The sequence below is a fragment of the Manis javanica genome, chromosome 2, assembly GCF_040802235.1.
Source record: "Manis javanica isolate MJ-LG chromosome 2, MJ_LKY, whole genome shotgun sequence".
Taxonomy (NCBI): Eukaryota; Metazoa; Chordata; class Mammalia; order Pholidota; family Manidae; genus Manis; species Manis javanica.
In genome coordinates, this window is record NC_133157.1 from 134,714,522 (window position 1) to 134,741,516 (window position 26,995).

Here is a 26,995-nt window from a genome sequence, read left to right on the forward strand (position 1 = left end):
GTAGGCTTTTTGTGTGTGGATTTGCATGCATATGTGTTTCAAACTAATGTGTTGTATTGAATTTAGATTAGTATTACAAGAGCAAGGAATAACTTTGTTATTCATATTGGTATTAGCATTTAACAGCTTTTGTGTTAGGATTTTTTTTTTAAATCTTTTTGCTGCAGGGTCAAATGAAACTTTGTAACATATAAGGCCTAAAGTACTATAACTGTTGTCAGTGCCTTTTTCCAACACTGTTCAACAGCATCTTGATGCTGGCACCTGGGAAACTTTGCTTCCCAAGTGCACCACTAGCTGGCCCCTGGATGCCTCTCCCATCCAGGGGCGGACAGCCCATGCTGGCTCACCTAGATGATGTCCTGAGTCTGCTTAAAATAAATATACACAAAGCTATCCAAGCTGCAGGCTCTTATATAACAACCATGCACTATTAGTGCATCTGTTTTAAGTAAGTTCAGATTCCAGGAGTTCTTGTTTACTCTTTTCTGTTTTATTATTTTAATTTCCGAGTCTTTGCATTAAGAATAATTATTTCCTTGTTTTTCCTACTGTAATTTTTGCAAAATTACATTCACTACCTTATAATTTTTCCAATACTACGAATTATTACACGTGTCCTCTTCAAAGTTTTTGTTGTTTTTTTTGCAGGGGGTTGTTTTTATTTGTTGTTGTTCTTTTCATATCCGGAACAGTCTTTAAATTCAGACGGAAAATTCTGCTTTTTATTGTTTCTCCTTGGATTTCTGGATGCCAGACTTGAAATTTTTCAGAGATGATGCAAATAAGTAAGGCCCTGCCGTTCATACTGATGCAGATAATACAAGTGATGCTCCCATTGCATGCTTTGCCCTGCCAGGCCCAAGGCAGGGGTGCACACATAGCTCCTCATGCCTGCCAGCCTCACAGAGAGCCAGCAGAGCCACTCTTGCCTTTTAAATCACCAAAGCATCTAGAACATTCGATCAGTCCAGAGTCAGAAATTATTTGTTAAATGAAGAAGATGGATTTGGGGCAGGAGACAGGGCCTCTACTCTTTTGAATCTTAAGTTTTTCACTGCCTTTTCTTGTTAAACAAAAGGCCTTTTTTCATATTTTCGATGTTTAAGGTCACTTCAATCAGCTAATTAAAAACATTGATTCACCTTTAAATTGTTTGGTAGAAAGTAAGCAACCAAGTAATATTCAGAGTGTTGTTTTCTGTAAAATTGTCATGTACATCACTTAATGCAGAGGGAAATTTTTTGTGTGCCCATATTTCTTTGTTGATTTTAATTACATGAAATGAATGTTCTTTTCCCATACTGCTGCTTGACTGGTGCTTAGAATCTGGTGGTGGAGATGGGATGGTGGCAAGAGGTTACAGATAAGGAGATGAACAGGTCCTTGTTCATTTATTTATTCAACAAGTGCTTATTGAGGTTCTCCTAGTACCAGACACTATGTACTATGAATAAGCAAGAGAAAGTCACTGCACTGGAAACTTCTATTTTGGCAAGTTAGAATGAAGCTAAGCAAGGAAAGAATATAGGTATAGTTGGCATAGACAAGATCATGAGGGGGTTGGGGTTGGTGTTATATTGGACAGGCCATTAAGGAGAGCTTCAGATTTACGACGGACACCTATAGCCTCTGCTTAGTTTCTAGGCCAGAACATAAAAGGGAGGTGGCTGAGGAGTTTGGGACAATGGCAATTTTGTTACTTACTAATTTTTGTCAGAAAAATTATATTTTGTTTAACTGAGATTTTGCATAGCCAAAATCTTTCTTCTGTTTTTATTTTTTTCCAGTTTTGTTGACATATATAATTAACATACAGCGCTGTGTAAATTTGAGGTGTATAGTGAGCATCATGATTTGACATACATATATCAGTAAAATGATTACCATAATAAGTTTAGCTAGCATTCATCATCTCATAGATGCAAGTAAAAAGAAAAGAAAAAACATTTTTTTCTTTTGTTGTGGACTTTTAGGGTTTACTCTCACAACTCTCCTGTTTTTCATGGCAGTGTTAGCTGTGGTCATCATGCTGTACATGATGTCCCTAGGACTTACTGATATCTGTAAGTTGGCACCTTTGACCACCTTACCTTACTTCCACCTTCCCCAACCCTCTGTCTCTGGTAACCACACACAAGTCTGATCTCTTTTTCTTTAATTTTGTTTTTTGTTTTTTGTTTTTAGAGATTCCCCATATAAGTGAGATCATACAATATGTTTCTGTCTTACTTTACTTAGCATAATTCCCTCAAGGTCCATCATGTTGTGGCAAACGGTAGTATATACATCTTTTTATGGCTGAATAGTATTCCAGTGTTTATACGTACCACATCTTCTTTATTGGTTCATCTACTGATGGGGACTAGGTTGTTTCCATGTCTTGGCTATTGTAAATATTGCTGTTATGAACTTGAGGGTGCAGTCTCTTTGACATAGTTGTCTCTTTAACTCTGGACATATTCCCAGTATTGGAATTGCTGGATCATGTGGTTGTTCTGTTTTTAATTTGTTTGAGCAAACTCTATGCTGTTTTCCATAGTGGCTGCATCAATTTACATTCCTACAACAGTGCACAAGGGTTCTCTTTTCTCCATGTTTATGCCAACACTTACCTCTTACCTTCTTGATGATAGCCATTCTACAGGTATGAGATGATACCTAATTGTAGTTTTGACTTGCATTTCCTTTATGTTTAGTGGTGTTAAGCATCTTTTCATTTAGCTATTGGTCTGAATAGCCCATGTGTTAAATATTTTTCCTTTTGTGTAAATCATTATAATTGAAAGCTTTCTTTAGGTTATTGTTGAAGTCCAGTAGGGGCAATTTATTTAGTATACATTATATTCAGACAGTGAAATATGAAAGTACAATTTAAAACTTTGGACAATCTAGGATGTAACAGAATTTTGATTTGAAGTACCTTTACCATACAAATATTTGCTTTTCTTAAATTATATTTTGTGTTGAAATACAACACAAAGAAGAAAGTACAGAAAAGACAAGTATGCAGTTTAACAAGTGCTTGTAAACCAAGTACCCCTATAAATCACCATTACTCAAAGAAATAGGTGATTTTCTATTAATTTCAGTATCTTTTTACTCACTAGAGAAATAGAATAAATTGGTGCCTCATCTCTTTTATTTCTCCTTTTGGAAGTTGGCAGTAATATTTTTTAGTTTTTTATTTTGTCTCTTCTTTCATTCATTCATTCAAACTTTTATTGAGCAACAAATATGGGTCCATCACTGACAACTATCTGGCCCTATCGTACAATATAATTAGTATTGTCCTTTTTAAAACATAAAGCTTTATTATTTAAAAGGAAATGAAACAGTATTTTACATTTGAAGATGGTTTAATAATGTCGGCAAAATTTTACTTACTGAAGTACATTTTGGTAAATCACAGAAAAGAAAAACCACAGGAAATTGGACTTTACAGTTCTTTAGGAGAATGATTGCAGTGAATTACCCCTTGGAGAATATTTTATTTATACAATTTGAAGAGAAATGAAAAGAAGTCATTTGTATTCCTTATTCTCTTGATTAACTGTAATAAAATACTCAGGATAGTACACATAGGCAATTCTAACTAATACATTTATACTTTCTTCACATTATATTATAGTTTTGAAGTATTACTAAATATAAAATAAATTGTAGAACACCATTAACAAAAGAAAAGGTATTGGGACAGGGTTTTAAAAAATATTCTTTTGTGAAAGAAAAAGATGTATCAAAATCAAATCTATTGTTTTTACAATTAAAGAGGAAGAGAAAACAAATGTGAAATGGCAGAAAATTCTACCCTGGTTTACTTACAAAGTACTAAAGTTTATTCCTTTGTGTCAGGGAGTGTAAAATTCAATAACGAGCTGGGTTTTTCCACTGAGGCAGTGTTACAAAAGGCAGAGTGTAGTTGTTCTTTGTCCTTGAGCATGATTAGCTGTGAACATACAGAGAGGCTTGGTTCTGTCACCCCCAACGCCACCGCCAGTTCCCATCAGGCACTCCTGGAGCTCTCCTGGTTACCTGCGTGAAGCTTATTTGAGCATTTCTGTGCTCCTGATGCAGAGGAAGGGTGAGACCGGGAGAACCCAAGCTCTCAGGCACCGGTGGCCAGCCCCAAGTGCGGTGGCTGAGGCACCTGTGCAGTAGCATCCCCTTGGCCTTATTGGGAGCAGGTTGCCAGAAATCTGTCCCCTGCTGCTCACTGCTTTTAAGGGCCCCTCTGAGGCTGGGGTACCCCTGAGACAGTCATGTTCCAGACTCTTCACTTGGGTGGTCAAGAGAGGAAGAAGGAACGTCAGGGCCAGCGTTTTCTGCGCAGAACGAGTGGTATGAGCAGGAAGAAGATATGTGTGTGTCTAAAAGATTTACTTGATTTCTTTGATACATTATTTTTTCATAATTAATGAGCAACTTGGAGCAGAAAATGTTAGGCTGATCATTACTACTAAAGCTAGTTTATTGATAACTAAGATCCCTTTGTTTAGTTGAAAAATAATTGTTAGAAAATACATATGATTTAATTTGTCTCCTAACACTGTGTTTCTAAAGCTAGGGAAGAGAGGTCATTTAATTTGGCTGATTTATACCTTTTAAATGCTTAGTTTCTGTAGGGACATAAGGAATTTTCGGCATAGTATGGCAAGTTTAAAAAGCAGTGTTTATTTAAGTTTATGAAATGAGAATGACATGGATTGAAGAAAGGTGGTTAGTTTTATAGTTCAGAGTCTTTCAAAAGTCATTTAAGGTTTTTTCTTAAACTGCTTGATCTACCTATTTATCACTCTTTGTTTCAATTGAGTGGACGCTGCATGACCTACCCAGTGTGGGTCAGCAGCGATTTGGCTGCAGAGGTTTTGCTGCAGTTCCTTTTTTAACTTCCCCTTTCCTCTGGGGTCAAGGGAGCTATCTGGATTGTCTCCAGTTCCCCTCTGGCCAACAAAACCAGAATGCCAATTACAGTTTTTAAGCTTTTCCCCTCCTCTTTTATATCCATACCCACATTTCAGTGGAGCAGTGGTATTTAATACATTTTTTTGTAGTCCTGGGTGAGAGGAATTCACATGAATACTCTTGGCTGAGTTATGCAAGTCAGGAAACAAACTGTGATAGTAGTTGTCTATTGTTAGAGCTGTAATTTCATCTCCCAGATGAGTATAATTTGCAATAATCATTTTAAGTGTAAGTTAACAGAGCAGTGAAGAGTATGTACTTGACTTCTGTAATGTCAAGTTACTTCATAATTGCATTAAAAATGATGGGACCTGAGAAATAAAGGAAAGGATACTTAATACCAAACTCAACTCTCTGGCTAATGTATCTGTCACACCTTAACTGCTTCTGTCACATTTCGTTTTTAACCTTTATTCCTAGAAATCATTTCTTGTGAAGTTTTCCACCTAAAAACCTGTGAAATGAGGTTCAGTGATAGAATAGAAATAAATGATGCTTTCAAGTTCCCTATGGGTTTATTTAATCTATACTGTCTCCATTTCATTTTACATGAAAAAAAAATAGTTCTACAGCTTTAAGGTTGTTTGCTCATAGCCCTGAGGTTTAAAAGAACCTTTATTTCTGTTTTCTCCTATAAATGATCCAAAAATAAGAGTGTAAAGTTAGCCCATTCTGAATGAGTTACATAGTGGGTGAAACATGATTCCTGTTGAATTCCATATGTGGTTCAATAAATAAGAATTCATTCACTGTGCTAACTTAGTAGCTTGATAATAGTGAAAATTATCTCTATGTTGAAGCTCTATTTTTGATCTTCAGAAAAACATTGACTGAGGCAGGGAGAACTTTCTGTTCCTTGTCCACCAGTAGTCATTCATACTATACAAACATTGCAATATCACACTGGCTTTGTCCTTCACAAGATCTTGTGTATGTTATCTGAACCTTTCTACCAATGTAGTTCTCCAGACTTCTTCAGTTCATTTTTTATTTTATTTTGCTATCATTAATGTACATGAACAACATTATGGTTGTTAAGATAAGACTAGACTCCCTGTCTTATCAAGTCCCCACCACATACCCCATTACAGTCACTGTCCATCAGTGTAGTAAGATGCTATAGGATCACTACGTGTCTTCTCTGTGTTATACTGCCTTCGCCATGTCCCCCCTCCCTACAATATGCATGCTAATCGTAATGCCCCTTTTTCCCCCTTATCCTTCCCTCCCCATGAATCTTCCCCAGTCCCTTTCCCTTTTTTAACTGTTAGTCCATTCTTGGGTTCTGTGAGTCTGCTGCTGTTTTGTTCCTTCAGTTTTGTTCTTTGTTCTTATACTCCACATATGAGTGAAATCATATGATACTTGTCTTTTTCCGCCTGGCTTATTTCACTGAGCATAATACCCTCTAGCTCCATCAATGTTGTTGCAAATGGTAGGATTTGTTTTCTTCTTATGGCTAAATAATATTCCATTTTGTATATGTACCAAATCTTTATCCATTCATCTACTGATGGACACTTAGGTTGTTTCCATTTCTTGGCTATGGTAAATAGTGCTGCGATGAACATAGGGGTGCATCTGTCTTTTTCAAACTGGGCTCCTGCATTCTTAGAATAAATTTCTAGGAGTGGAATTCCAGGGTCAAATGGTATTTCTATTTTTAGTTTTTTGAGTAACCTCCATACTGTTTTCCACAATGGTTGAACTAATTTACATTCCTACCAGCAGTGTAGGAGTGTTCCCCTTTCTCCACATCCATGCCAACATTTGTTGTTGTTTGTTTTTTGTATGTTGGCCATCTTAACTGGTGTGAGGTGATATCTCATTGTGGTTTTCATTTGCATTTCTCTGATCATCAGCGATGTCTAGCATCTTTTCATGTGCCTGTTGGCCATCTGAATTTCTTCTTTGGAAAAGTGTCTGTTCAGCTCTTCTGCCCATTTTTTAATTGGATTATTTGCTTTTTGTTTGTTGAGGTGTGTGAGCTCTTAACATAATTTTGATGTCAACCCCTTATCGGGTATGTCATTTATGAATATATTCTCCCATACTGTAGGATGTCTTTTTGTTCTACTGATGGTGTCCTTTGCTACACAGAAACTTTTTAGCTTGATATAGTCCCACTTATTCATTTTTGCTTTTGTTTCCCTTGCCCAGGGAGATACGTTCATGAAGAAGTTGCTCATGTTTATGTCCAAGAGATTTTGCCTATGTTTTTCTCTAAGAGTTTTATGGATTCATGACTTACATTCAGATCTTTGATCCATTTTGAGTTTACTTTTGTGTATGGGGTTAGACAATGATCCAGTTTCATTCTCTTACGTGTAGCTCTCCAGTTTTGCCAATACCAGCTGTTGAAGAGGCTGTCATCTCTCCATTGTATATCCATGGCTCCTTTATCGTATATTAATTGACAATATATGCTTGGGTTTATATCTGGGCTCTCTAGTCTGTTCCATTGGTCTATGGGTCTGTTCTTGTGCCAGTACCAAATTGTCCTGATTACTGTGGTTTTGTAGTATAGCATGAAGTCAGGGAACGTAATTCCCCATGCTTTATTCTTACTTCTCAGGATTGCTTTGGCTATTCAGGGTCTTTAGTGGTTCCATATGAATTTTAGAACAGTTTGCTCTAGTTCATTGAAGAATGCTGTTGGTATTTTGATAGGAATTGCATTGAATCTGTAGATTGCTTAAGGCAGGATGGCCATTTTGACAATATTAATTCTTCCTATCCATGAGCACGGGATGTGTTTCCATTTATTGGTATCTTCTTTAATTTATCTCATGAATGTCTTGTAGTTTTCAGAGTATAGGTCTTTCACTTCCTTGGTTACGTTTATTCCTAGGTATTTTATTCTTTTTGATGCAATTGTGAATGGAATTGGTTTCCTCATTTCTGATCGTTCATTGTTAGTGTATAGAACTACAACAGATTTCTGTGTATTAATTTTGTATCCTGCAACTTCGCTGAATTCAGATATTAGTTCTAGTAGTTTTAGAGTGGAGTCTTTAGGGTTTTTTATGTAAATATGATGTCATCTGCTAATAGTGGCAGTTTGTCTTCTTCACCAATCTGGATGCCTTTTACTTCTTTGTATTGTCTGATTTCCATGGCTGGGACCTCCAGTACTATGTTGATTAAAAGTGGGGAGAGTGAGCATCCCTGTCTTGCTCCCGATCTTAGGTGAAAAGCTTTCAGCTTCTCGCTGTTAAGTATGATGTTGGCTGTGGGTTTGTCATATATGGCCTTTATTATGTTGAGGTACTTGCCCTCTATACCCATTTTGTTGAGAGCTTTTATAATGAATGGATGTTCAATTTTTTTGAATGCTTGTTCCACATCTATGGATAGAATTATGTGTTTTTTTTCCTTCTTTTTGTTGATGTGGATGATGTTGATGGATTTTCAAATGCCCGGGATTAATCCCACTTGATCATGACAGATGATCTTTTTGATGTATTTTTGAATTCTGTTTGCTAATTTTTTGTTGAGTATTTTTGCATCTATGTTCATCAGGGATATTGGTCTGTAATTTTCTTTTTTTGTGGTGTCTTTGCCTTGTTTTGGTATTAGAAAAATGCTGGCCTCATAGAATTAGTTTGGGCATATTCCTTCCTCTTCTACTTTTTGGAAAACTTTAAGGAGGGTGGGTATTAAGTCTTCACTAAATGTTTAATAAAATTTAACAGTGAAACCATCTATTCCAGGGATTTTGTTCTTAGGTAGTTTTTTGATTACCAGTTCAGTTTCCTTGCTGGTAACTGGTCTGTTCAGATTTCTGTTACTTCCTTGGTCAGCCTTGGAAGGTTGTATTTTTCTAGAAAGTTGTCCATTTCTTCTAGTTATCCAGTTTGTTACCATGTAATTTTTCATAGTGTTCTCTAATAATTCTTTGTATTTCTGTTGTGTCTATAGTGATTTTTCCTTTCTCATTTCTGGTGCTGTTTATCTGTGTAGACTCTCTTTTTCTTAAGTCTGGCTAGGGGTTGATCTATTTTGTTTATTTTCTCAAAGAACCAGCTTCTACTTTCATTGACTCTATTCTGCTCTAGTCTTTATTATGTCCCTCCTTCTACTGACGTGGGGTCTCATTTGTTCTTCCTTTTCTTGTTTTGCTTATTGTGAGTTTAGACTGATCATTTGGGATTATTCTTCTTTCCTGAGGTACGTCTGTGGTGCAATATCCTTCCCTCTTAGCACGGCCTTCGCTGCGTCCCTTACATTTTGCGGTGTTGAATTATTGTTTTTATTTGTCTCCATATATTGCTTGATCCCTGTTTTTATTTGGTCATTGATCCATTGATTATATAGGAGATTAAGCCTCCATGCGTTTGTGGGCTTTCTCATTTTCTTTGCATAATTTATTTCTAGTTTACTACCTTTGTGATCTGAGAAACTGGTTGGTACAATTTCAGTCTTTTTGAATTTACTGAGGCTCTTTTTGTGGCCTAGTATATGATCTGTTCTTGAAAGTTTTCCATGTGAAGTTCAGAAGAATGTGTAACTGTTGCTTTTAGATGAAGTGTTCTGTAGATGTCCCTTAGGTACGTCTCTTCTAATACATTGTTCAGTGCCTCTGTCTCTTTACTTATTTTTTGTCTGGTTGATCTGTCCTTTGGAGTGAGTGGTGTGTTGAAGTCTCCTAAAATGAAGCATTGCATTCTATTTCCCCCTTTAATTCTGTTAATATTTGTTTCACTTATGTAGGTGATCCTGTGTTGGGTGCATAGATATTTGTAATAGTTATATTCTCTTGTTGGACTGACCCCTTTCTCATTATGTAATGTCCTTTGTCTCTTGTGACTTTCTGTGTTTGAAGTCTAATTTGTCTGACACAAGTACTGCAACTCCTGCTTTTTTTCTCCCTATTAGTTGCATGAAATATCTTTTTCCATCCTTTTACTTTCATTCTGTGTATGTCTTTTGGTTTGAAGTCTCTTGTAGGCATCATATACATGGGTCTTGTTTTTTTTATCCATTCAGTGACTCTATGTCTTTTGATTGGTACATTTAGACCATTTACTTTTAGGGTGATTATCAATAGGTAAGTACTTATTGCCATTGCAGGCTTTAGATTTGTGTTTACCAAAGGTTCAAGGATAAATCCCTTACTGTCTAACAGTTTAATTTAACTCAGTTCATGTGCTATTATAAACATAACCTAAAGGTTCTTTTTTTTTTTTTCTCTCCTGTTTCTTCCTCTGCATTCTTTACATGTTAGATACTCTCTGTCCATTGATTGACTTTGGGGGTAGTTGATTTGATTTTCCATCTGCTTAATAATTAATTGTTCTATTTTGCTATGGTTTTATTTCCCCTGGTTTCATCTATTTAGCCTTAGGAATACTTCCATCTATAGCAGCCCCTCCAAAATGCACTGTTGAGACCGTTTGTGGGAGGTAAATTCTCTCAGCTTTTGCTTATCTGAAAATTGTTTAATCCCTCCTTCAAATGATAACCTTGCCGGGTAGAGTATTCTTGGTTCAAGGCCCTTCTGTTTCATTGCATTAAATAGATCATGCCACTCCCTTCTGGCCTGTAAGGTTTCTCTTGAGAAATCTGATGATAGCCTGATGGGTTTTCCTTTGTATGTGATGTTTTTTTCTCTCTCTAGCTGCTTTTAAAAGTCTGTCTTTATCCTTGATCTTTCCCATTTTAATTATTATATATTTTGATGTTGTCTTCCTTGGGTCCCTTGTGTTGGGAGATCTGTGCATCTCCATGGCCTGAGAGACTATCTCCTTCCCCAAATTGGGTAAGTTTTCAGCAATTACCTCTTCATTGAGACTTTCTGTCCCTTTTTCTCTCTCTTTTTCTTCTGGTACCCCTATAATGTGCATATTGTTCCATTTTGATTGGTCACACAGTTCTCTCAATATTCTTTCATTATTAGAGATCCTTTTTACTCTCTGTGCCTCAGCTGCTTTGTATTCCTCTTCTCTAATTTCTATTCCATTTACCATCTCTTCTACTACATCGAATCTGCTTTTAAATCCCTCCATTGTATCTTTCATTTCAGATATGGAATTTCTTAGTGATTAAATCTCAATCTTAATTTCATCCCTGTGTTCTTGAATATTTTTCTGTACCTCCACGATAATATTTATGATTTTTATTTTAAGGTCTCTTTCAGAAAGATTTGTGAGTTTAGTTTCATTTGGCCCTTTTTCTGGGGTTTGTGAGATTTTGGTCTGAACCAGGTTCCTTTGACATTTCATAATTCTATGTGGTACCCTCTAGTGCCCAGAAGCCCAGTCTCTAGATCTGCTCAACTGCTAGAGTGAGGTTGGGGGTCACAGGGGAGCAGTGCTGGTGACTGTGGGGAGGTAAGATCTGTGTCCTGATTTCTGGCTGCAGTGCCTGTCTCCAGTGTCCAAGCCAGTGGGCTGAGCATGCAGGTGTAAGCCTCTGTGCTCGGCATCTCTTGCTTTTGTAGGCGGGGCCTCCCTCTGACTGGCCTGATGCCAGTGTAGGGACTGCTGGTATGCGAACTGGTGCCCGCTGTCCAGGAGAAAGGCATGGCAGACTGCGTGTCTCAGTGGGGGGCCTTGGAGCTGAGTAGGCAGTCAGGGGGATGGAGCACCTGAAGCTCCTCAGAGTTTCCAATCTGCTGGGCAGAGTGCGCCCAGACAACCGTGTCCATCTATCCCTTCTCCTGCTTAGCAAGCTCAATGCAAACCCCGCCCCTTTAGCAGCCCTCTTGCTGCTGGGAAGCCTCTCAGACTGCCTGTGTTTCTTTTGTGCCAGGTGGCTGGATGTGGTTTCCCACAGCTGGAATCTGTCTCCCAAGCACTCCACCTGTTCCAGCTCCCTCACCCCACCAACCTTCAGAGCACCACACAATGAAGGTTTTTGCTCCAAAGCAGACCTCCAGGGCTGAGTGTTCAACAGTTCTAGGCTTCCACACTCTCCTTGCTCCATGTCTCTTCCTCCCGCAGTGAGCTGGGATGGGGTAAGGGTTTGTGTCCCACTGGATTAAGGCTTTTGTACGTTACCCTGTTTCGTGAGGTCTGCTCTGTTTGTGAGGCCTGTATGCAGTCTGGTGCAGCCTTCTTTCCTGTTGCTGTTTTAGGGGTAGTTGTATTAACTATATTTTTGCACTGTATGTGGTTTTGGGAGGATTTCTCTGTGTCACCTCTCATGCTGACATCTTGAATCCTTCTTCAGTTCATTTTTATTTTTAAAAGGGGTGTAGGTTTCCCTTATAGGATTGTGTTGCCTGGAAGCGTATTTGAAAGCACAAGCCCACACTTGACTTTTCCTCCTCTTTCCAGAGAGCCTTCCAAGGGAGACTGACTTGGTGACCTATGTGGCCCTGCTCTGGTGGTCATGCAACACATGAAAGGAGGTGGTTTCAGGATGAGAGTCTGCTTATCATACAGTACTACTTATCTTTCTGAACAGATGCACTAATAAATTTTTCTCTTACAAAAATAGGAAACTTTTCAGCTTGCAAACAGAATATACAAGATCTTGGGTTAGTAAAAATGCCCTGTAAAGTTGGAAAAAATTGGAAAGTGTGCTTTTGTCTTGTGAGAGTGATACGAAAGAGTAGCCTGAGGTCCACTTTGCCACCCTCCCTCCCAGTGTAGTGCTTCACTTCCATTAGTGCTGAAATCTGCTGCACAAGGTATGTGCATGCAGCATTCACATCCCTGGCTGCCCTTTCTGAGAGGGCAGTGATCCCTCTTGGTTTGCCCCCTGACGTGTTCATTTTCCTTCTTGGTTCTTTGCTGACGCCTTTGTGTGCAGCTTCCACAGCTCTTCCTCAGTTGTCTGTCCTGGCCCTCTTCTTGTTCTTTGTGCCCTGCCTAGGTAATTGGGCATGTCCATGCCACCTTTCTCAGGATGACTGGCTGCTCTGGGAACACTGCATCCTGCTGACTTTCTTGGCCTGGCCTTGGCCTGCCTGCACGCACCTATGTGTCCTGCAGGCCCCCCAGACCCAGTGTGCCCGGCACTTGCCTTCTCTGGTCCATTAACTGAGCAGACTTTGGGCATTCTTGTATGTTTTTCCAATCCATCTGGTCCCTAGGTTCTGGTGATTCTCCCTCAGAACTGTCTTTCAAGTCAGATGTCTTCATTTATCCCATTATCTTCCCATATTCCCTCATGCTTGCATGGTTTGTGTCAGTCTCCATCTGGCTTCCCTGCTACTGACCTTTACTTATTTCCAGCCTATCCAGTCATCATTTTAAGAGGCAAATCTGATAATGTTAATCTTTTACTTTAAAAAATTTCCACTGACTGCCTCTTGCCCTTGGGATAAATGTTCATCACCTTTAAACTGTGTGCTGTGGCATTCTTGGTCATACTCTCAGCTTCCTTGAAAGCATTCCATTTCCCAGTTCCCCATCTGTGCAACCTTGTGCATGTGCACAACGCACAATGCCTCCTTCCTGGCCCAGCTGTGTCTTTCATGATACAAGCTCAACCACTAGAGCTAATATACTTTTCCTTCTGTGTCAGTAATTATAGTTCCAATCTCTTGTTTTGTAATTATACCAAATATAAGTAAATAGTAACTGTGCAGAATGCTACAAAGATGTCTGTAGAGCTTACCTAGCAACCTTGAGGAGTATCTGGTAACTCAGGAAGTGTTCACAAAGTGAATAAGTAGATGTCAGTGGTGAATTTTAAACTATTACATGACACTAGAGTCCAAAATGGTCCTAGTCCAGAGATGTTCTAGGTCCTAGCTCTGCCATAGCTGAAGGCCTGTGCAGGTCTCTTGATCTGTATCTTAGCTTCTTTACTGAGAAGAGTTGATGTGTTAAGCATTGGATTGTTTCTAGTTTAGAAATTGTATTGCTCTTTAACTTGTACTGTGTTGTTCCCATGCAAGGTCATTCCAGAATCTTTCCCTCCATAGTCCCTGTGAATGTGTTTTACTTACTTTGCACTGTGTGCCTTATATGACATCTCATTTTAATCCTCAAGCTTATTTCTCTTTCCTCTCTTCCCTGTGAGTGTTTATTGCCATGTCGTTGGAAGGGCACAGCACTCAGGATGAAAATACCTGCTTTTGTGTAGTGGTTGTGAATTTGCTGTAGTCCTACTGGGACATACACTGCTCTGGCTAATTGCAGATTTTGCTTATTTTGACCCAACTTAACTGATGAATTAGATGTTGTTGATTAGAATGTCCTTTATTAATAATTGTTACAGAGTGGGAGGGAGTTGAGGATTGATGTTGGACTAAGTATAGAATAATGTGACAGTAGGAAGACCTGGATTCTATTAGCACATGAGTAAGTATATTTTCAGCTCTTTTTGCTACACATGTTTCCAGTGTGTCGGCCTTACAGTGTGTGTGCTGATCTCTACAGATGCATGTGCAGTTCTGGCCTTTTCCAGGATTGTTTAGAGGAGGGTGAGTGTGAGCTTCTAAACTGCAGAGCACTCTGCTAGCCCTCCACAATTAGTAATTTGCTATTTTATGATTGGGTTCCTGTAATTTTTCTCAACACATTTATTTCTCAGTTGATGTTACATTTATAAAATCAGAGATGCTTAAATACCTATTTCTAGTCTTTCTCTTTAGCTATATGACCTTTTAAAAGTTGTTTTTGCTTTGATACTTGGACACCATTTTTATCCTATTTTCTGAGCCAAAAGTATTACCTATACTACGATGAAATAAGATGTTGTAAATGAGGAAGTTCTTCAGTAAAGAAAATTGGAATTGTGGATAAAATTGCTTTTGGGTATTCAGAGTTGAAGGGGTCAGCATGCACACTAGGTGATCCTACACTCTACACACCTTGGTAAGTTCAACCTGCAACAGGCCCTGTCTCAGGCAGCTCTGGCTGCCATCACAAAGTACCACAGATTTATTTCTTCCAGCTGTAGCTGCTTGAATTTTGAGATCAGGGTGCCAATGTCATCTGGATCTAGTGAGAACTTTCTTCCTTGCTTGTAGGCTCCTGCCATCTGGTTGTATGCTCACATCTCTGTGCACATGAAGAAAGAGAGATTGCAGGTGTCTTATAAGGACCCAAACCCTATTGAATAGTGCCTCTATCCTTATGACCACATTGAACCTTAGTTCCCTCCTTAGAAGCCCCATCTCTAAATAGAGCTACACTGGAGGTTAGAGCTTCAGCATATGAATTGTGGGGGATATAAATAGCCCATAGCATTTTGGCCTCTCAAAATCCATGTCCTTCTCACATTTAAAATGCATTCATTCCATCCAGACAGCCCCCAAAGTCTTAACTCATTCCAGTATTAACTCTAAATTCTAGGGTCTAAAGTCTCATCTAAATATCATCTAAATCAGATGTGGATTAGATTTTTGGTGCAGTTAATCCTGTGGCAGCATTTCCTCAACAGCTGGGAGTCCATAAAACCAGACAGGTTATGTGCTTCTAAATACAGTGCTGGGACAGGGATAGGATAGACGTCCCATTCTGAAAGGGAGAAACAGGAAGAAAGGAGTGATAAGTCCCAAGCAAGTCCAAAAACCACCCAGGCAAATTCTGTTACACCTTACAGCTCCAGAAGAATTCTGTGTCTCAGTGCCCTGCCCTGCAGTCACAGGGCACAGCTTCACCTTTGGTTCTCAGCTTTGTGGTTCTCTGAAAGACTATACTCCTGAGGCAGGGAGGGGTCTCCTGGCTCACATAAACCAGAGGTGGCCCCATTCTTTGAAGCCCAGGAGAAACAACCCACCCTGGCTTGGGCCTGGTATGAGAGCCACAGCCCTGATGGTCTTGGAATCCCCTTTGGGGTCATTCTTCCCTTTCTCAAAGATGATCCACATTGGCAGAAGTGCTTGGTTACCCTGCTCTCCAGAATAGAAGTTGTCCAAGGGCCTTCCTTCCTCTGGTCTCATCTCCTTGAGTCAATGGGGCATTGTTTCTGCTTATATAATCCCATAACCTCTTTATTCAGTGATAGTCTAACCAGACTCTGGTGTTCTCTTTCCAGCATGCTTTCTAATTTTTTGCAATATGGATAGGCTGAGGCTTTTCAAAATCTTGAATTTTTGCCTCCTTTTTGCATAATAATTCCTTTTTTAATTCATCTTTCCACTCTAACATTTTGTGGTAAGAACTCAGGAGGAACTATTCTATACCTTTTACATTTTGCTTAGAATTCTCCTCTGCTGGATATCTACTCTCATGGCTCACAAATTCTGTCTTCTACAAAACACTAGAACATGGTTCTGCCAGGTTCTTTGCTGTTTCATGGCAACAAATAACCTAAAAATGTGGCAGCTTTGGAGCTGGGCTGCTATAACAAAATACCATTGGCTGCTGGACTTAAACAACAGATCTTTATTTCTCCTAGTTCTGGAGACTTGCAAGTCCAAGTTCAAGGTGCCAGTGATTTGGCTCCTGGCAAAGGCTAACTTCTTGGTCTGTAGATGGTAGTGTTTTTGCTGTGTCCTCACATGGCAGAGAGAGATCATCTTTTGTGTCTCCACTTATAATAGACTAATCCCATTCATCAGGGCTCCACCCTCATGACCTAATCACCTCCCAAGGCCCCACCTTCAAACACCATCACACTGGGGATTAGAACCTGAACAGATGAATTTGGGGGGACACACACATTCAGTCCTTAGCAGTCTCCTTACAGTCACCTGTTCCTCATTTCCATTTGATACTCAACAAAATCACCCTTATCATCATTCTTTCTAGAATGCAATTCAAAATCTTCCAGCCTGTACCCATGACCCAGTTTCAAAGCTACCACATTTTTAGGTCATTTGTTACAGCAGCAACCCACATCATGCTAACAATATCTGTCTTAGTCGGCTTGGGTTGCCATGTAGATCACAGACTGGTGGCTTAAACAGCAGACATTTATCTCTCACAGTTCCTGAGAATAGAAGTCCAAGATCAGGGTGTCAGGCTGTCAACATGGTCAGATTCTAGTACAGGCTCTCTTTTCTCATTGTGGGCAGCAATAGAAGGTCCCCATCTGACTGCTCATGTGACCTTTCCTCTGTGCTCAGCAGAGAGAGAGGGATCTCTGGTGTCTCTTCTTGTAAGATCGGTAATTGTATCAGATCTGGGCCTCACCCTATGACCTCATCAACTGTAATTGCTTTCTTGGAGGTCCCGTTTCCAAATACAGCCACATTGAGGGTTAGGGCTTCAACATATGAATTTGAGGGGACACAAACCTTTAGTCCAGAGAACCACCCCCTTGTCTGGTTTTGTATAAAGTTTGCTGAGGGTTCTCTTGCCTTCCTGGAGCCTTTGTATGCATTTTCCTTACCTGACTTAGATTTCTTAAGAAATAGGACCTTCTTTTGCCCATTCACCCTCTGTAAAACAGTACAGCTACCCCTGCAGAGGGAGTCATGGGGCCATGCGTGGTGGTGTGATACTGTGATCCCAGATGACTGGCATGCCCTGCTGAGTTCTGAGTGTTCTCATCACTGCAGACTGTGATGAACACTCCAGTTGCCTGGTCAGTATTGTCTGATCCTTCTTTTTTTTAATCCTAAGAGTTGGGTTTCAGATTTCTGTTTCATACTTAGAATTATTGTGGCTTTTGATGAAGAATATTTTAAACTGGGTGAAAAGGCAAAAAAATGTGGAATCAAGAAGTGAAAGCACAATTGTTTACAGTTCAGTAAGCAGTTGTGGTTAAGAAATGTGTCTGTTCATCATTGCCAGATGACTTAAAATTTTATGGGGGAGCATAAACTTTAAACAAAAAGTAATTGTGCTGTTTATAGGGTAAATATGTGAATTTTTTCAGAATTTCATTCATCTAGACCTCCTGCTTAGAGCTATATAGTTTAGTCATGAAATTATCTGAGAAATGAATCTGATAACAACCTATAGCATTTACGCAGAAACTAAAATTTTAATTTGCCAAGCATTAACATTAATAAATATAACCAAATAATAAAAAATTTATATCAAAAATTAATCTTAATAATGTAGTAATGGCAATTAATAAGAGACTCACTTATTGAATACTCACAGGAGTATAATATTGCTAGGTTTTTGTGAATCATTGGTAAAATTAAACATAGTTGTAACTTCTCAAAAGAAAAGATCATATTATTATGTACAAATAAATACAATTCAAAGTTCAGTGCATATTAATGAAAACACCATGGCACGATACAAGCAGTGAATGGAGAAAACATCATTTGGATTTGATTTTGGAATGTGTTGTTTGTTTATTTTTCTTCTTGGAGCATCACTTGAATCACAGCTAATTTACATTCTCAGGGTACATATCAAGTCATCGAGGTAAGGGGTGTTAGGTGAAAACCATCTTGGTTGGCAGTGAAATGAAGAACAGAAAAATAGTCCCCCAAATTCTTTACATCAATTTATATTAAGGTTCATTCAGCTCATACATAGTTATGACCTGTATGACCCAGGTATCAGTATCAGTATCCCGATACAGCACAGAATTCATGGTTTAATAAATGAAATTATTCATTTTATGTGTAAAATATTGGCAAATAAGTATAGTGATGATATAAAGGAGAGTAATAAACTCTGCTGAAAGTAAAAGGAGAGTTCAGAATTCACCAGGGAGTTGGTGATGAAACTTTCTTAAACTGTATTCTGTTTTTCAGTTTACTGTAGCGGTAATTCAAAGATAACATGAGTAGAGCTGTGGAACTTGAGGCTAGAGCAGTAAGAAGTAAGAAGTAACAAGCAATTCTACACAGTGGAAAGTAGTTTGGATTTATTTAGTGGATAGCCTTTGAAAGGCTTAAGCACAGGGGTGGTTATCACTAAATTTACACTTAAAAAGATCACTCTGGTGGATCTTAGGAACAATAGTTCCAATGGTCAAGTGTTAGACTGAAGAGGTGGGTTAGGGCCAGGCCATTGTAATAACTAGGAGGCATCCTAACCTTAATATATCCAACACTGATGTCTTGACCCCAGTATTCTCCCCTGTTGCCCCTCCACACACATATTCAAGGGACCTGCTCATCTAGAAATCTTCCCTAGCTTAGTAAAAACCTTGGCTATCTCCTTCTATTTGCTGAGGGCAAAAACATTAGAGTCAGTCTTGACTTCTTTCTCTCCCCCATTTGCAGCCCATCAACAAGCACTTTTGACTCTATCTTCGAAGTATATCTAGTTTCCAGCCATTTCTCTATCACCACTCCCCAGGTCCCAGCTACCACTCTCTCCTGGATTGCTACTGTATCTCCTGACTAGTCTCCCTACCTCATCCCTGTTCCCAACAAAGCAAATCATGTGCTTCCCCCTTGGCTTGCTGTCACACTCAGGAAATACCCATACAGGTGTAAAACCTGTCTTCTTCCTGTGTAACTGTTCTAATCTGCTCTCCTGTCCCCTGCTGTCCAGTCTCAGGCCTACTGCATTCAGTCCTAGCCCGAATAGGAGTAGACTCTTATGTAAAGAGGTGGAATGAACTTTTGGGGGAGAGCTAAGATTTGGAACTATTAACTCTGTTATCAGGAAATCCTAGTTTTGTAATGGATGTTGAGTCCACCCATAAATCATCTTACTTCTTTTGGCATTTGGAGGGCCAAATTGAGTGTAGGAGTTACTATATATAGTCAAATCTTGACCTTGAAGCTGGGGATACTTTCAGTGAAAGGTATTCCTAGGACTCTAGTCGGGCATTGAATTTGTTTATATAACTGGGCTCATATAAATTTGTTGATTAACTCTTGGAGTCAGACAGTACCAGAGCACAGAGGTTTGGTACAGATTATAGGACACAGTGTCAACAGCAACTTTGACAATGGAAATGGAATAATAGGAATTAAAATTGTGTGGTACACTGGGGAGAACAATGTGGAAAGGTGCATAAGCCCTTCTTCTCTTTACAAAACTAGGATTTCCTAGATAACAGAGTTAATAGAATAGGACATAGAGTTGGTTAAAGATATTTAAAATTCCACAATAAATAAGACCATTTTGGTACGGGATGCATGTATCATTTTTGTGGGGGAAGCTATAAAATACCTCTTTAAAAAGAGTAAAATATGACATAATTATGTCATGGTAATTTGCAGGGGGCACAACAAGGAAAATTATAATAAATACTCTGGCACTGGTTCATTATATAATACTGTATCTGTGAAAGGCAGAGGTCCTGTCTGCATGGGGAGCAGGTGAACTCTAAAATCCCTGGTTGTCCATCTCTGACTGTGGCTGTGTTGTTCTCCTCGAGTCTGTTTCTGTATCTGGGTGTCTTGTGCATGTACATGATGATGGCTGAGGACAGAGGGAAACAGAAATGGTGGGTACTTGTTGGTGATTTGACCTGAAGGAGAGAAAAAATATCAGTTTCAGGGAATAATAGGATTTATATTTTGAAGAAAGGCACTGTATGGATTAGCCTATTGGGATAGCTGTGAAGGTAGAGACGGAGTAATAATATGAGGGAAAATTATGTGGTCAGTGTTTGGATAATTAAATGTGAAAACTCACAGATGTTTCTATCCTCTATAGAAGGATGATTTTAATATCTCTCCCCACATTCCAACTTGCTTCATTTGGTACTTCCTTTCATAGTTTTCATTAATTTCTTATATTCTTATATAAGTATTTGTGAAAGTTATTGTAATACATAATTCATCAACATAACTCATTTAGGATGATATGAGTTGTTGTGCACATAAATGGACCCTGGCTACCTGTATATTTCAAATAAGTAATTTGACCTACTAGTCACTAATGTATTTTGTTCTTATATCATTCAATTCTCTTGGTTATTTAAAACCAAAACTTTTTTTAAGAGCAGTTAGCTGATACAATAAACCACTCATTCATTCATTCATTCATTGAGCAAATGTTAGCCTTTAAGTTAAACATTTTCCATTTTCAACTAAGAACTATTTCATCTGCTAGGCATATGTATGGATAGAAAGTACTAGATCTCGTGGTATATTTTGTATATGAATCTTTCTATTCCTGTTCTTAATCATTTAAAATCTTTGGTGTTATAGAAATACTTGTGCTCTTCATTTGATCTTTTTTTTGATATGGCATTTAAAAAAATTTGTAGTCAATATACATATATTGGTTTCAAGTATACAATACAGTGATTCAACAGTTACATTATTGAATCTTTACCCCAACTAGTGCAGTTACTATCTGTCAACATAAAAAGATTGGACAGAATCATTGACTATGTTATATTCTTCATTCTGCACTTCCATCCCCGTGACCAACTTAAGTTTTGAGTTAGATGTTTGTGCCTCTTTATCCCTTTCCTCCACCCCATCCACCCACTCCACCTTCCCCCTGCCATGGTAACCACCAGTCACTTAGTGTTTATGAATCTGTTGCTCTTTTGTTCATTTTGTTTCATTTTTAGATTCCACATATAATGGAAATCACATGTTATTCATCTTTCATTGCCTGGTTTATTTCACTTAGCATATATCCTCTAAGTCCATCTATGTTGTCCCAAATGGCAGGATTTCTTTTTTTTTTTATAGCTGAGTAATATTCCAGTGTGTATATGTACCACATCTTTATTCATTCATCTATTGATGGACACTTTGGTTGCTTCCACATCTTGGCTATTTTAAATAATGCACCCATAAATGTAGGAGTGCATATATCTTTTCAAATCACAAATTCTGTTATCTTGGGGTAAATTCCTAGAAGTGGAGTTATTGGTTCATATGTGGCACTTTCTCCTCAGTGTTAGTACTATGACAAGTTACCCTGTTCTCTTTCAGTGCAATAGCCATTACTGAAATCCTGACCAAGTCCAGCCACAGTGAGAGCCTCACTGGAGTTCATTTCTCAACCTGATGTACTTTCTTTATATTTAAGACAAGTCTTATGCCTTAGTATAATAAAATAGGAGGAAAAAGCATCACTCACAAGTAGTATCTTTAATTAGCATTTACTAAAGTGACATATTGGTCCTTGCCTTGTAAGGATACTCAGTTTCTGGAATTAGAACTGCCAGCAGTTCTCTCTGATCTTAAGAAAGTCATGGGAGCAACTAACTTTTTCAGTTTTCTTATCTGTCAGAAAGGGATTATATTTTCCTTACCTATTTCCTAGGATTATTATTGTGAATCATGTACAGTAATAGATTTGAAAATGCCTAGAAAAGTGAATAATAATGACAGTGACTGCCATTATTGAGAGTGTGATGGAACAGGCTCTACACAGTGGGCTTTCTTTGTGATTTCTCTTGATTGCAGTGTTCTTGAGGACAGCTGATGGTATCTCCACTTAAACATGAGGACACTGTCATAAGAAAGGTTAAGTATAGATAAAGTACTTGAGGATTTCAAAGGGAAAAAATAGTGGCTACTGGCTGGGATTCAGGAAACACTTTCTGGACAAAGTGGTATTTTGACTGAGTCTAACAGTGTATATGGAAAATGTTGCCCTGCTGTCACCATCCATCTAACTGTAAAACAGTTTTCTTCGATTGTACTCAGTTTGAAGGCTTATCTCAAATACATAGTTTAGTTTGTCTTAGGTTGCCCTATGCTTTTTTCTCCCTCAGACTAAAGGGAAATTACACCACCTTATTTTCTTCTGGGAAGGCAGGCTGTAGGTTCTCCCTAAGGCTGTGTTAGATAGAGTATGTCTGTAGGGGACTTTAGAGTGTGTCATGGAGAGCCTCATGCTGTTTCAGCCCTGTGGTGAGGTCAGGATAGCACTGTTCATCATCCCTTCCCAAACCTGTGTCATCACCAGATGTGATGCAGTGTACCAGGGCTGTGGTGATAGTACCATAAAGCCTGGTTATTCTGCAGAATTCATAGTTAATGAAATATTGTTAGGATTTGTCATAAAAATCTTCAATGAAACTGTAGTCGGCAGCAATAGGATTCATCTTTAATATATCGGTATTTCTGCTGTAATGCTATTTATATGTTTATATATTCCTGCAATATCTTGCTATAATAAAAACTGTCAAGAATATGGGGACTGTAGTGTTGACCAAACCCCTGAAAACCTATGTCACTTTTATCAGGGCTGCACAAGATAGGAATTAGTACCTGAAGAGAATGTGTGCTGCTTGGGCAGGTGGCTGAGCATGGCTGGAGGCTGCCATCAAATACTGTGGTCACACAGAACCAAGAGTGTGTGCTCAGCTGGCCCCTTGAGTTCAAGTAGGGCAATGGGCTCTGGAGAGCACAGATAGCGCTGGGGCTCTGGACAGCAGTACTGCCCGTGGTTGACTGGGGAGGCTGCAGGCCTGCTGTGTTGTGCTGGGCAGGAGCCCTCAGTACAGGGACAAATTAAAAAAATCCTTAATTTACATGCACAAGAGCTCCTTGTGGCTAGCAGCCCCTAAACCTCAGGCCCTTTGCTGATGCACAATTCTCCACCCACTGCTTTGGCTGCCCTGCCCAGGTTTGGGCATGAAAGTGACCTCCGCATTGTCTTTTATTTTTTTATTCACCGATTAAGGATGAGCTACTTAGTTAATGAAACCCCTGTTGTGGCAGAGCAGACTGAACACTCATTTCCTATTCAGCATCTCTCTTCATGCTTGTCTTTGCTGCTCCTCTCCCCTGGTGACTAGGGCCAGCTCACCATTGTGCTTGTTCATATCCTTCCCCTATTCTGTTTCCTTCCTTACCTTAAGAAAGAGTAGCAAGATAGATATATACCGTAGGAAATCGTAGTTCAAGACAGTGCTGTGAGGAGGTGTTGGCCTTGCTAATATGTGAACATTTAGCATTTTGCACTTAGAGAAAGGAGAGGATGGAAAATTTGGGGTCTAGTGGAAGGTGACTGAAGAAAAAGTGATAGGGAACAAAATGGAAATGAAATTTAACTATATAACTAAAAACTTGGTACTATTTAAATATTAATTCTCATTATTCAGTATTAACCAGCTGACACAAGTGGTAAAGAAACCCATGTTAGTGTCTGTTACTAGCAGGGTACTATGCCAGAGATTTAGCTTTTGTTATCTCATTTAATTCACTTTTTTAAATTAACAGAGTAATAGAGAAACATAAGTATACTTATCACCAGGAATCAATAACACATTGTAATCTTTTGTCTGTTTTGATTCACATATTTTTATGACAGATGAGTTTGAACCCTGCTGGGTTTCCTTCCAGAGTCACACTCCTCTTTCTTTCTCCTTAGACACTGTAATCCTGAGTTTTCTATGTATCCTGCTGGTCCATATTTATATACTTGTATTATGTACGTATACATAACAGTACTTTTTGGTTTCTGTGTTTAAGAAAAAATAACATGGGTGTCATACTGTACAAACTGTTTTGTTTATCCCCTTTTGTTTTTGAGCTCTCTCCATGCTGATGAATGTGGGTCTTGTCTGCTCATGATAACTTACATAAAATACTCTGTTGTATGAACACACCACAGTTCACCGTGTTGATTTATGACTTGTCCACTTCTCCACTCTTACAAATTATACTGAGATATGCATCCTTTTTTAGGTCTCCTTGTGTATGTGACAGTTTCTGCATGCCCATCTAGGATTTCTAGGTTATAGGATGTGCATACTGTCAACTTCATTTATCTCATTTAATTCTTAAAAATGTTCATTGAGGCAGATGGCATGATCTCCTTTGTACACTGAGAAAACCGAGGTGTTGAAATGCTCTGTAACTTGGCCAACTTAATTATTAGTTAATAAGAGAGTCAGCATTGAATCCAAATTGAATCCCACCCATTTAACACCCAACATTTAACACCTAACACCCAACATTCCACATAAATCCTTCACGTCTGACCTTTATGATCATTGGAACAATGGCAGCCAGCTGGTCATATGCATCATTTCAAAGTACAGAATCAAAGGTAATGAGGTGGAGGGGGCATACAAGAGAGAAGAAAGGCCAACAAGGGCAATACCCCTTTGTTGTGTTTCTCAAAGGGTTCAGGTTTTAGAGTAAAAACGTGCTCTGTGAAATGATGGGTCTGAGTTTTCTCTTTGCAAGTCTTTCTTTATGATAAAAGACTACTTTTCCTGTTGCTTAAAATGTATATATTAAATGCAATATGCAGGCTATTTCTATTTAAAAAAAAGATGTTACAGTGGGCATGTTAGCATCTGTTTTACTTTGCACAGTACCATTCTCCAGGTGAAGAAAGTTACCTGAACATGACTCTTTTTTTCATAACACTATATTCACACTTGGACTGTATGTCTGTTAGACTTCATTTTTGCTTTTGTTTTTTTCTTCACGTTCTAGGTAGAAAATCTGGTATATTAATTGTGAAAATTCTAGAGCTGCATGAGGAATGTGCCATCCAAATTGCCATGTGCGAACTGTTAGTAGGGCTGCAGGCTGACTGCCCTTCTCAAGGTGAGGCCCCTGGGACTGGCCTAAAGGTACTCTTCACCAAGGAAACTGCACGCCAGCTTAGGGGACATCCCCAAGACATCGTCCATATCTACCCTCCCTGGTGAGTGCAGAGAAATGATGGCAACAGTCACCAACTGTGAGTTTGTCTCAAAAGATATTTTTATCAGGAACAGTTTGTCACTTTATTATAGAGAAATGCTAGGGGAAGGAAGCCAGGATTTGACAGATTTTATGTAACAAGAGCACTGAATTGTCTCTGATAGCTTGTTTGTACTTCTGGCAGGAAATTTTGTTATTTTGGGGGCAGCAAGGGAGAAACAACCATATCAGGATTGTTATAAAATCTGCCTGTTTCTGTTTTTATCTTTCTTAGAAATACTAGTAAGAGGCATTATGTGACAGTAGGATAATACACATTAATATTTCTTTGTTAATCACTTTTGAGAGGATTAAAAGCCTGAATTAAGATATAATAGGGTTTGATCTTCAAGGGCATAAATGGTCATTAATGGATCAGAAATTACTTTTGAGGATACCATGTTTGCTTTCTTCTGCATACAATATTAATTTTTACCACAAAAAGAAGAAAATATTATTCTTAAGGGAACAGTTGAGCACCCTTGTTTTAAGAGCTATTAAATTTACCAGAAAATTTTGAAAGTTTCATTCCCCTGTTAAATTCTTAGATTTGAAAATTAAACACCCCTCCTAGAGGAAGGGATCTTTTTTCATGTGTCAAGAGAGAGTGATCATCAGATTCCACTTAAATTCTTCCATAACAGACTGACATCAGAGTGTACCTTAAATTTCATTTCCTTTCACTATTGCATTTCTATTTCATTTTTTTATTCTTGAATAAAACAATATAAGATAGTATAATATACATACAGGATCATACACAGATTATAAATAGAAATGTCAACAAATAATCACAATGTGAATACATAATTCCTACACAGTCCAAGAAACAGATTGCAGTCCAAACCTGGGCCCACTTCCCAGCTTCTTCCCTCTCCCTTCTGATGCAGGTCACAGTGATTCTGACTTCTCCTTCAGTAGATCCTCCCAGTGCTTGAGAACTTTATATAAATGGAACTGAACGGTAATCATACAATATATATTTGCTTTTGCCTGGCTATTTTCACTTAATATTATGCTTGTGAGATTCATCAATTTTGTTGTGTTTAGCAGTTTGTTTATTTTCATTACTATATAGTATCCCATTGTATTAATTTGTGCAATTAATTCATCCTTTCTTCTGTTGACATTTAGTTGGGTGTCTTCAGTTTGAGGATATTATGAATATTGCTGCGACCAACTGTCACTCTGTGCACCTACTAAAAATACAATGCCATTAATTCTGTTCAAAATTTCCCATCATCCTATAATCAAACCATTATTTTTCTACCAGGTTAAATTTCTTTTTAGATTCATGTTGACTGTACATCTGCTTCCTGTTGGTTCATTCTTATCCTTTCCTTTACAAAAAAATGTCTCAAAGAACCACTGTGCCAGATTATCCCCTCATTCTTTCCTGATTCCATTTCATTCAGGCTTTTGGCCCAGCACTCTCTGCATAGCACCCTTCCCAGTGTCAGCAGGAAGCTCTGTGCAACTACCTGTGTGAGCATGGCTCCCTGTGTAAGCACTGCCTCCTTGCTTGTCTCCCATCTCCCAGTGCTCCTCTACTCTGTACTGAAGTGCTGCTGGGCTCAATCCTAGACATCTTCTCCACTCTGCCACCTCAACCCTTTGGTTATTTCATCTTGCCTCATCACTATA

The 26,995-nt window shown here is 38.6% G+C and overlaps 1 protein-coding gene across 8 annotated transcripts in view; it reads left to right on the forward strand.

Annotated features, from left to right (window-relative positions):
• The window catches only part of SPIDR (scaffold protein involved in DNA repair), a 462,021-nt gene that overhangs the window by 140,467 nt on the left and 294,559 nt on the right, over positions 1-26,995 (forward strand). For 7 of the 8 annotated variants that reach the window (XM_036993683.2, XM_073229487.1, XM_073229486.1 and 4 more), the window contains one exon: positions 25,100-25,313. In XM_036993683.2, coding sequence (XP_036849578.2) covers positions 25,100-25,313 — 214 coding nt within the window. Of the gene's footprint in view, positions 1-25,099; positions 25,314-26,995 lie in introns of those variants that run through there. The other variant, XM_036993691.2, reaches the window with a different exon arrangement.